We start from the raw sequence: 12,648 nt of genomic DNA, 5'->3' as shown, positions 1-12,648 counted from the left end.
CAGTAACTGAGCAGATTGTGAAATACTCAGACCGGCCTGTCTGGCACCAACAACCATGCCACGCTCAAAATTGCTTAAATCACCTTTCTTTCCCATTCTGACATTCAGTTTGTAGTTCAGGAGATTGTCTTGACCAGGACCACACCCCTAAATGCATTGAAGCAACTGCCATGTGATTGGTTGATTAGATAATTGCATTAATGAGAAATTGAACAGGTGTTCCTAATAATCCTTTAGGTGAGTGTATATTCCAACTAAAGCAGAAAAATCCCTTTTTCTGGTTTAGTAGGAAAGCAAAGCAACAGCTAACTATTGAGATACCTCCTTTTATAAAAACAGGCCAACATGTTGTGCTCTCTTAGGGATAAAAAAAAAAAAAAATGGCTTTTGGTTATGGTACCATTATATCATGTTTTGTTGGACAAATACCATGGTAATATGTTTTTTTTGCACATGGTATTCTTTAAATTGCCATGGAGTACCATGTAAATACCACCACTCTTGTCTAACTTTCTATATCTTAATGAAAATAAGACTGAGATTGTAGTATGCGGGTCCAGAAGAACAAGGAGCTCAGCTGAGTTAAATTTCGGCCCACTCTCAATACATGTTAAAGAACGTGTTAAAAACTTGGGTGTTTACATCGATAGCTCTCTGAAGCTAAATGCACAGATAAATCATGTGGTGAAGACAAGTTTCTTTCACTTAAGAAACTTGGCTAAGATGAAATCGTGTTTGACGTATAAGAGCCTTGAAATTGCTATCCATGCACTTATATCCTCAAGACTTGATTATTGTAACTCTTTATATAAGGGTATTAGTCAAGCTTCTATTCTACGGCTGCAAAATGTCCAAAATGCGGCAGCGAGATTATTATTGAATATTAAAAAATGAGAACATATCACTCCATCTTTGATCGCTCTACACTGGCTTCCTGTTCAATATAGAATTGATTTTAAACTTCTTTTATTGGTGTATAAATCACTCCATGACCTTACACCGACTTATTTATCAGCTCTGTTAATAGAGTATCAATCAGGAAGAACCTTGAGATCAGCAACTCAAAAGTTGCTGAAAATTCCACGGACTAAGTTAAGCCAGAAAGGGGATCGGGTTTTTGCAGTAGTAGCGCCAAGACTTTGGAATAGTTTGCCATCATATGTTAGGGATGCTGACTCTGTACATGTTTTTAAAGTACAACTTAAGACATATCTGTATGCCATGGCTTATTCGTCTTAAATGTTTATATTTTTATTTTTTATTCTATTACTATTGTAGTATGTTTCTCTTTCTATTTTTCAGTGAGAATGTAAAGCACATTGGTCAACTTGTGTTGTTTTAATAGTGCTATATAAATAAAGGTGACATTGACACTCTAACTTGGGTCCCACCACAGCCTTTTTTGTAAGGGATAACTAGAACATTTATTCTTAGTAGTTCATTAAAATTTCCTTACATTTGATACAACACTTGACTATTGGACATCAACAGACATCCCTTAAATAATTCCCATAATGCCGCCATACCATTATAATGGAGCAAGAACACACATCTGGGAATTGACAACCATTTACATTAGGTATTCGTCCAGAATAGGCTTTCTATTGCCGCAATAACCTCATGAATTAGTCATTAGTCAAAAGGCTAGAGCTGAATGCCACAAAGCTCTTTCTTCCAGTGTCACGACTATTCAGTTTGTGGCAGTAAGACAAGTTAAGCTTGTTTTTTCAACCGCCATAAAAAAAAAAAATAATCCACCACAGAAGTCCACAGAAGAAGAAGGAACACAACAAAATCCATCTTGACATTAATTAGCTGGATGGACATTGCACTGGAGACAACTACATGTCCTGGACGTAGCCCATAATCCAGTACAAAAGGTGGAGAAAAGTCACTAAAAGCTCCTACAGGTATGTATAGGAGCTCCCTGTATACCCGTGACAGCATTATTCATCGGCATCATGCTGACAGATGAGGTAGCATAATTAAAATTACACAGTTATGATTGTTTTACTAGAATCTATATTCTATTTGATTCTCCAGTGATGGAACAGGGCTAAAACAAAGTGTGGATATAGGTCTATGCGAGACCTAGAGTTGAAGTAATCACTTTTCTTTGCATGATACATTGACTGCATTTATACGATAGCCTATGTCGGCGTTAACTAGCAAGCCAGCTTTATCAATAGCTGTTAGCTAAATTTGGTGTATGATGACAGTGACTGTTTATAAAATAGAATGTATATATTTTCTGTATGAATGGGTCTTTTTGCATTATCTTGAGCATTGTCTAGCATTAATTTCATGCGTTATTGCTGTTTACCTTGCTGAATAATTACAGATTAACATTGTTTATGACAGTTACTGTGCAGGCAGGATCAAGTTAGCTAAAATGACACAGATCAATCATTATGGCACTATATTTCACATACTTTGTAGTTATGTAAGCTTACCTATCCAATAAGAAAGCCAATTCAGGGTCAGTTTTGATCCCCAAAAACGAAAGAATATCCCTCCAGGAATCAAATGCCCTGCAGACATTCGCTCTAGTTCCCGCTTAGCCAGACGGGATTCAGTAGGTCCTTTTTTATTCATTTTGGCTTACTCAGAGTTTGTGTAGGAGTTGGTGTTGTGCTGAGAGCCGGACGTTTGCTGGATTCCATCTCTAAGATAATGTTACCTAGTGTTGACTGTCTGTTGATGTGGAAGAGATGCTAATACTGAGGCAAGGCTCTCGGAAGCTTGCATAAACGTCACATCCTTTGGATTTTCCCAGCAAAAGCGACCCACTCCCTTCACAGGAAAATTAGTCTACAGGCTTTAATAGGTAACCTAGGATGTCCGGGAAGGCCTAATTTTTTAAGTTTCATTACAAGCCGTTCATTGGCAAAAAAAGGTGAATATTACATGAAAATTGTTACATATCGCACCTTTAAGTTTAATTGTAAAATATTCAGATATATTCAAATATAGAGGTAATTTGAAAGTGTAGGGAGATCGACTCAGTTGGGTCATTCACAGTGCATCATGGAAGTGGGCTGTCACAGCAAAAGTCTCATGGCACGCATTGCTGGCCGTGATGCTCTGTTTGGTGGATCTTCCCCCTTGAGATCATGATTATTATAGTTCTTCAACAGAAATTATGCTAATTAACAATTTTTTATTATTTAGATGAAATTCATCTGTGGGGAAAACCAATAGAATTTTTATTTCCAACCAGACTGTTGAACTCAAAAGGCTAACAAAGCCTGCAGATCACATTTTGCTCACAGTGTCATGTGCAGCCACATAAATCAGAGTAAGTCTTCATGTCACTCCATACTACATAGGCTGAATCAGCTCCACTGGTTGGAATGGGTCTATACCAATTCGAAGGCACTGAGTTTAGTGTGTACTGCAGCGTACTTGTTTGTTAATGAGAAGAACCATGGTCAATACCTGCTCTTGTGATGAATAACTTCCTACATCGCTCCTATCAAAGTCGTCCATTTGGGCATTTAGTCCACAGTCCCTGACATGGTGACCTCTCCTAGACAGAAAATCTACACCTCCGATAAATTGACCTGGAACATTTGTCATCCTGATTGACAGAAGATAATCTGCCCCACCACATCAAAAGTGAGCAATTCTTTTGAAAACCATTAGAAGAGAAATTAAATTAACCCTTCCTCATCTGATGATGAATGACACCACAAGTATGTTGTCTGTTTGATCAATACATGTTGGCCTCTCAGTATATGTAGAAGTGCTTCAGAGTTAGAAAAACAACTGGTAATTTGAGATAATTTATGTGATGGGTAGTCTTTGAAACTGACCAGACCCCTTTCAGACAATTCACTTCACACAGGGCTTCCATTCCATATTGTGACCCATGGTTTGAAAGGGCTGCACTACCAGATATAATGAACTTGCAGTCCTAGCTCTGGAGGCTTTATCAATAAACAGCTTTTGAAACCAGACACCATGCGCACTTAGCAGAGCTTCACTATTCCGTGGAGATTGAGAAGAATCTGAAAGTCAGGACTATATAGCTGAATTCCTTGTTGGAGAAGTCATCTTTCATGGAGTGAGAAAGGTGCATTCTTCTGCACAAAGAATCTCCAGCTGTCGGTCAAGCCTAGCATAGAATAAGGGCATACTGTAGAAACTGTTTCCTTTATGGTTTTCTTGATCTCCTCATGGTTCACCAATCTCTTGGTGAAGAAGATTACAGTGCCCCTATGTAATATTAGAGAGTGCAGTGTCCTGAACAGCACAACTGAAGATAACTGGCACTTATTCAGATGTGAAACTAGCAGGAACACACTCAAATAACACATGCTGCTTGAGATTCAAGCAACAGAACAGTAAGCACAAGCTCACAGTGCTGAAAGGGCCAAACCTTGATGACATCATCCAGTCACAGAACTGTTATACCAAATTGGATAGTTTGGATCAATTGTATAATCAGATCGATGCAGGCCAAGCAACCTTATAAAACTTTACAAGCAAATGCAAGCCACAGGGTTATTTCGTTGGGTGCAGTTACTTGTGGAACTTCTGTCATTGGCCTTTCGGTTATGAATAAAGGTACCTTCTGCAGGTTACACAAGGAGGCAATATCGACTAAATGGAAACAATAAATATCAAATCTGACACTCAAATCAGAGTTCTTTAGTATTGTTACAATAATAACATGTAAAATGTGTTGTGTTTTTTCTGTGTTTGAAAATTGAAGTGATTAAATGCAAAGGCAAATTTCAAGCACCTTGAAAACCAATGACAATGAGAATTATGCAAAAAAGCAACTATTTAAACAACGTTTATCAGTAGAAACTAAAAATTTTCACTTTTGAAATACATTTTGTTGAGTGTCAGCTTTGGTTAACATGTATAAAGTAAAATTTAGATTTTGTATAATGTAATTTTGTATAATGATATATACTTTGGATACTATTTAAATGAAAGTCTGATGATTGCATTTACATTTACATTTATGCATTTGGCAAATACTTTTTATCTCAACCTCGGGACTCCTATCCTGAGGCCACCAGAACCGGCTGGATCCAGCACCATTTCTGCTTCATGTTGGAATCCACTGCTACGTGTCGCAGAATGATGATGACTAAATGCAGCCGGTGCCAGCCAAACATCACTTCAGTCTATTATGATGGACTTCAGAGGATGAACTGATGCCTGAAGACAACTAGTCGCTCACCACGTGATTTATTAAATGCATCTGTAGGATATTCAGTGGGTGTGAAGCCCAGTGGCTCAAATATAAGCTATGATGTTCGGGCTCACATTTAAAAATGCACACACAGAATGCACTTCAGAACTGATGTCTGTTTTGTTGCTCTGCTCAACAACACAACGTATCAATGCATCAACAACAATTTTGCATATTTGCCATGTCTGTATTGCACATTTGCATAGCATTGTATCAACACTGATAATGTTCAGAACATTCCAAAGGCTACACTGAAAAAGATGACACAAAAAAGGTTGACCTGCAATATATGCAACTTGGCCTTCAAATATATCCAAAATATAGTATGTTATGTTGACCTGAATTCTGTTCACTCCTTCAAGAACACGATTTGGTGACAGATAAAAAGTGCTTCAATATGGAGTCCTATGACCTGAGAGAATACATCCCCATATTCAACTTTGTGTATTGGGATATCAGACTTGGACGCTGTTCACTCCTTCAAGAATGCAATTCGGTGATAGTTTAGGAAAGCTTTAGAATAGCTCAAGTTGGAGTCCACTAACATCATTGTCGCCTGCACGCTAGAGCCCTTAGCCCCACGAAACCATCTAGCTACATAGTGGAATAATGTCACCACTTGTATAATTTGACTTATAATGGGCTCAACTAGTCGACTATTAAAAATCAGCAGTCATGCAACCCCTAGAGCAGGGGTGGGCAACTCAATTGGTAAAGGGGCCACATTGGGCTTAAGTAGTTCATGGGGGGCCACATTGTATTCCTTTTGAGATACAATGTTCTGCATTGATTTGGTTTTTGTAACTTTTAAGCCCAGAAATAGTTGTGTACTAAATTTTCTGAAGTGTATCTGTGATTAATGGGACTATTCTGCAGTTGCCTGAAGTACTGTATTGCTCTACAAAGGTAGATACTTTTCTATCAGGCATTAAAAAACTGAATAAAGGCTGAGCTTATAAATGTATTTTGCCATCTCTACTTCCCTGTTAATTTATTTTTCAATTTAACAATCTCTACATAATGTCTTTTTTAATATTTTGTTTTTACATGTACAGAACTTTTAATGTTTGGGCAACTCACATGCATGGTTGCCAGATTGCATAAAATAAGTATAACATTAGGCAGAATATTTCCAATTTGCGCAAGTATAAATCTCAAACTAGGGGTGTTGCATCTCTTATCTGGCAACCCTGAGCATGTTAAATCCTTGTGGAGACGAGTTAGGTCCCAATGCAAGTTAACAAATATCCAATGAAAAATTACAATTATTTTACGATAAATGAGCCGCGGGCCATATTAAACCATGTGGAGGGCCTGATACCACATACCTGATGCCGTATGCTGCCAACGTCTGCCCTAGTGTATGTAGGTATGTAACAAATAAAAATATTGTACAGCCTTTAACTGCAAAATCCACAAATATTTTTTATATGTATTTAAGCATATGTATCAGGTATATGTGGTTCTGTTGGCATATGTTTTATGTATATGTTATTCTGTTCTGATGTCTTTCAGTGAACTGTTGTAATTATACAACATTACTATCATAAGATGTATTGATCATTTATTATGTAATCAAACAACTAATGTATCAATTGAATAATAAGTAGCCCAAAAAAGATTTACATGTCAAATAAGGTCCAGGTCTTGTTAGAAATGAAACATATGGACATAACTGTTACTTCCTCATTTGCTTTTGTCCAACTATAGAATTTTTTTTGTGCAGATAAAGATGGTTAAAGGCATTTCTACTTGTTTTATTTGCAAAAGCTGTACATAAATCCAGTGCTATATTTTGTCTGATGTACATTGCACACACAGACCTGTCCGGAGGAGGCCAGAAGGTTGATGGTGGTCAGGAGCATCCAGCCCCGACTCGCCTCTTCACTCTGATTTACCTCCAAAAACTGCACAATGGCTCTGCTGGCAGCCTCTGCAGGAGGGAGCACACATACACAAACAGAATCACTGACGCGTTTAACAGTCTATGCATGTGGATCAAATCCATTTTCACACGTCAGCTTGTGTGTGACTGGACTCATCTGGGGAAGGACGCGGAGTCAATTAGAGGTGATGACATGCAGGCAGTTTCTCTTTTCTTTCATCCATCGCTGCCTCTTTTTGAGATGCAATGCTGTGACACCCCGTGAATTTTAAAATAACTACATTAAAACTAAATATGAATGAATATGTAATAAATTAAAAATAACTTACAATACAATAGAATTTCACAACAAATTTAGAATAACTTAGCATTAAGATAATATAAATAACAACAATAAGACCTTATTCACAGCTGCGAAATATTAGATTTTTTATAGGACTGACAACGAGAGTGTATGAGACGTGCAGTCTCTTGAATGGGTTGCACAGCTGTTTGAAGAATTTTTGGATCATTCTGCTGACAAAACATTATAAAATATACAGAATATTTATATACAAATATATTTCTAAGAAATTTCAGTTGGAAAAAAAGTCCAGATAATGAGTTGTGGAAAATTAGATGTGCTCTAGGAGCTTTTTGATAGCATTATCCACCTTATTTTTCAGCGAAACTAGAGTGCTGCCATTATCAACCTTGAATGTGGACCACTTCCGTTATCAGCCACTTCGAGCTATTTTAGCAATACAAAAGTACTACATTATGCTGCTTTATATTACAGGCTGGCAATATATGTTGTCATATTATTATCATTAATCACGATTTTCATGAACTCATTCGTTTTGAACGCATATAGTTTTACCGTTTATCGCATTTTGCCATCGTTTTATCACATACTGTTGCACCGGCAGAATGAATGAGAGATCATGTGCTGACATGGACAGTCCTCCATGTCATCTAACATGCCATCACAAACTTTACACAACCAGCAGAGAGCAGAAAGCCGCTGGGCAAATGCTGCTTTAACTTCCTATGCAGCAAAACTGCATCTTGTTTCATTTTGGCAAATTAATAAATGCATTATTCTCTCTGTTCTTCTAAATCCTTCTATTTATTCTCTCTTTCTTAGTAGTGTATAGTAAACAGACATGCAGATCAACATTCAGCATGGCTTTTGAAACATCGCCTTTGAAAATAAACAAATAAAGGCATAATTGGAGGTTATGCAGGTACATATGAATGGAGGTTAACATGCAGACAAGAAACACTGCATCGTTACGATCTCAGTAAAGAAGCAGATTTTATTACCGTCTCTTCAATACAACAACACACAGCAACAAGTGAATGATTTACTTACTCTTTTACTATAAATGCTGAAGTTAGAAAATTATCTGACATTATTCCATCATTCAGCTGTACATACTGTGGTTGTGAGTTTATTACATACTGTGGTTGTGTGAGTTTATAAACTTATATAATTAAATTCTGGTATTATGATCCTTCTATTTATTTACATTCCGGTCAATAACAGTAGAAATTTTACACATTCACCGGAAATGCAGCCGCAGCTTACTTCCACATTGCAAAATGAGGTGGATACAGGGCATGTCATTGATGAGATGGTGAGTTTATCTCTCACAGCCTCGTTTTCATTTCCATAATAAATATATAAAAAAATCAAACATGGCGCTACTGTCAGTATGGTCTATTAATAATATTTTAAGTTATGCTGTTTAGTGTACTAGTATTAACACTCAAAAATCTAATAGATTCTAAATTTCCCTTCCTTTTTCTTGTTCCTTTAAATCACATCATGTCTAGAGCAAATATTTAATAAAAGACATGTTTAATAAATGTGTTTAAGCATCTAAAGTGCTTAAGCATTTGTTATATTCTCACTGTATCACAAGATGCTTAGTCTGGTGTTTGTAGGTCTATGTGGTGGTGGATTTCGTTACCACAAATAAACATTACAGCACAAGACATTCTGGGATCATAAAACCTGGATCAAGTCCAAAGCGTCAGAAAATACCCTCAATGTTCGTTGAAGAAAATATTGCTTAATAAAGAAATTAACCTAAAATAATCAAGGATCACCACTTTTATGCCTATGTAATGTGTATACAAATATGTATTAGCAATTAAGGATAGAACTGATAATAGATACATTGAAATGTATTAACTTTCAAAACAAAAATAGTGATCTTTGGCTTAATTTCCTATAATTTAACATGACAACTTTTTTCTTAAAAATGTTATTTATTTCAAAAGGTCTTTGTAGTACAGTACATATTTGTTAACAATATACACTCACTGATCACTTTATTAGGAACACTATGGTCTTAACAATGCTGTTTTTCCCAACCAGCACAAGGTTCGATGTGTTGTGCATTCTGAGATACTATTCTGCTAACTACAATTGTACAGAGTGGTTATCCAAGTTTCCGTAGCCTTTCTGTCAGCTCAAATCAGTCTGGCCATTCTCTGTTGACCTCTCTCATCAGCAAGGTGTTTCTGTCCGCAGAACTTTCCACTCACTGGATGTTTTTTTTTGGCACCATGCCAAAGTAAACTCTAGGGTGTGAAACTACTTTAGCAATTAAAGAAATACTCAAACCAGCTTGTCTGGCACCAACAATCATGCCACGGTCTAAATCTTTGAGATCAAATTTTTTTCCCCATTCCGATGGATAATGTCAACATCAACTGAAGCTCCTTACCTGTATCTGCATGATTTTATGCACCGCACTGGTTGCATAAATTCATACGATTGGCTGATTAGATAACCTCATGAATAAGTAGGTATTACAGGTGTTCCTAATAAAGTGCTGAGTTCATGTAAATAGGTGAATAAGTACCTGTTGATTTATTGGATGCTCTCCGTCTGATCTCAGTCACCATCAGCCTGGACACCTGTGTGGTGAATTGCAGCAGGTCCGAGAACTTCTCATTCATTGTACTCGGTGGAGCGTTCCCAAACACCTGTCACACAGACACACCATTTACAGAGCTCATACAACCCTCTATTGAGTTCAAACTGAGAATTAATGAGTGATCATGCCCTGGATGTCTGAAGAGCTGTATGCTTAAATTCTGGTGTTGTGTTAATTTAAATAACAGCAGAGATAAGACATTCAAAAGACCTCTGAAATGTACCCCACCACATATGGCTCGAAAGTTGAGTGTCCAATCAAAACAGAGTAAACCAAAAACATTTATAAATGAAGCGAGACTGCCATGCTCAAATCTAGACCGTCAGTCCTTTCACTGTTTGAAGAAATCAAAATGAAAAAGACATTACAGAGACATGCAGTGTTAATGCTAATACACAGCATTTTGCATGGGATCACACTTGATAAAGTATGACAGCTTGCATATAGAGAGCCTGTTTCAACCCACTTCAACAAGTGCTCTCTAAATCCACATAGGCTGCGGCAGATCAGCACTCTTTGAGCAGTAACTGAGGTCATCTGCAATATTTCTGTATAATCAATGAAGGATAATTAGCACATCATGCTCTTCACCAGGTTCTGAGAGTCACTTGATTTCATTACAACTACTTAGCCTTTGCAAATGAAGCACTAGTTACTGATGGTGCTTTTTTTCTTTCTCATTGTTCAAGTTTAATAATAAAAGAATAGTGTAAATACTCACATGAAGTATAATATTAGAAGTCAAATAATTTGGCTTAAAGATAGGGACCTATTATAGCTAAACATGATGAATATATTTAATATTTCAATACATTAAGTACACATTTTTTAAGAAATAATTAAGTGGTTTAATTTAACATTAGATTTGCCTAAAATAAGTGAAGCAGACAGTTTCTCTTTTCAATGCAGTTTGACTGGAGAGGCTGTATATTTAAATTCTGTCATTTCAGCCACTATCACCTGTCATTGTATTGAAAGACAGATCACAATATTCATTAACACATCACCACATAAGAAAGAAAGTCAAATGGGTTTGGAACAACATAAATTATTTTTTATTGTAATTGTTTTTTGGGTGAACTAAGAACTTTTGTCTCTTAATTTTATTTCTTTAATCACATTTTCTAAATAGCGATGCTGTCTCTTTAAGTAATCTCTCACCCGGTTGAAAACAGGCAGCATCATGTAGAGTTTCTCCTCCTGCTCTTTTTGTGTCATGTGGCGTGGTGGGTGACAGAGCTCGGAGAAGAGGCGGCGCAGGTGCATGAGGCCCAGAGCGTTGTCCTGCGGGCTGCACTCCTCCTGCCGCGGCCGCCCCATGATCCTCTTCACCATATTCATCTTTAGAGGCTTTTTGAGGCCAAAGCCAGACCTGAGAAGGAAACAGAGAGGAAAAATAACAAGTCAGGGAAACTGATTGTTGATTATAGGAGTCTAATGTGATGTGATATGCTAGCTTCAAGTTGCAGATCAAATTCAGCTCATTTATTTTTTACAGTCAACTGCTTCTTGCTGAGAGTTCCTCTAGTGATGATTGTGCTGCAGGTACAGAAATACTGAAGGACACACACACAAAACTGGATCCAAGATATTGTTTGAGTTTATTTCAAGGACACAGTCTTAGAGGTGAACTTAATTATAAAGCATCAAGCGCGGTATATAGGTGAATCAAGCTTATTGTACAAATATTATTGAGAATATTTTTGTGTTTTTATTCTTGTTTCTCTCTTGGTCATCTTTTGCTGCATGTTAAACTGTCCATATAATATACAGTTGATACAGTTACGGAACTACCATATACATTAACTGCTAACCAGCAGATGACAGCATGATTCAAACCTTTGGAAAACCTACTCTGCAAATAACAAACCGAACTTAGCAAATAATCATGAAGCAGACAACAATGAAGCCAATAGTTACTTATTCATTTGTATCAAAAAGCTTACAAAATAGCTATATACTGATTTTTGTGCAATGCAAATTTGTAATCTACAGCAAGTGAACTCTTGCTATTTGGCAAAAACAAAATAATCTGTTTTCAAAGCATAATCCTTGACTTCTGTGGACTTCTTTTTCAGTCTTCTTCAGTTTTTTTTGTCATGGGAAAAGTGTTGCTACACAGAATAACTAATGAGCCCTTTACAACAAGGTGAAAAGCCCCTAATATCTATATGTAAAACTTTATATGGAGTTAGGATAAAAATAAGGTGCATTTTGGACTGTTCTGAGACCAGTGCAGACAGACAGCACACTGGAGGTTAAATAGGGAGCATCCTATAGGTTTCTTTGCAGCGGAGTGCATTCACTTAAAATCAGACCAACAGTTCACTTTTAGGCTGCAGATGATGTTTGGACCACTCAACATGTTTGGCAGACATGGGACAATGGTAATCAGTACATAGATTCAGAATTGTATTATGCTACATTTTATTTTAACATGGCTGGCAGTGACTAGAAGAGGCTGGACATTACTTTGAATAATGTTTTTTTATTTAGATGTCTGTAATGTCTCAAAAACATGAATGACCAACACTCCTGAAACAAACAATTTGATGAAAATAAATATGCCTTTCTATAGCTTAGTGTTATTTAAAATTTTCACAATGTAATATGTGGACATACAT

At 36.8% G+C, this 12,648-nt stretch overlaps 1 protein-coding gene across 1 annotated transcript in view; it reads right to left on the bottom strand.

Moving 5' to 3' along the window:
* The window catches only part of LOC127622645 (WD repeat and FYVE domain-containing protein 3-like), a 102,518-nt gene extending 91,129 nt beyond the window's left edge, over positions 1–11,389 (bottom strand). The window contains exons 1-3 of the mRNA XM_052096665.1: positions 11,186–11,389; positions 9,950–10,073; positions 7,033–7,142 (exon numbers count right to left, since the gene is read on the bottom strand). Of these exons, the coding sequence (XP_051952625.1) occupies positions 7,033–7,142; positions 9,950–10,073; positions 11,186–11,365 (414 nt within the window). The 5' untranslated portion in view covers positions 11,366–11,389. The remainder of the gene's footprint in view (positions 1–7,032; positions 7,143–9,949; positions 10,074–11,185) is intronic.
* Between the last annotated feature and the right edge of the window lie 1,259 nt (positions 11,390–12,648).

The sequence above is a fragment of the Xyrauchen texanus genome, chromosome 3 (assembly GCF_025860055.1).
Source record: "Xyrauchen texanus isolate HMW12.3.18 chromosome 3, RBS_HiC_50CHRs, whole genome shotgun sequence".
NCBI lineage: Eukaryota > Metazoa > Chordata > Actinopteri > Cypriniformes > Catostomidae > Xyrauchen > Xyrauchen texanus.
The sequence above is the reverse complement of the archived record's forward strand: the minus strand, read 5'-3'. Positions and strand labels throughout refer to the sequence as shown.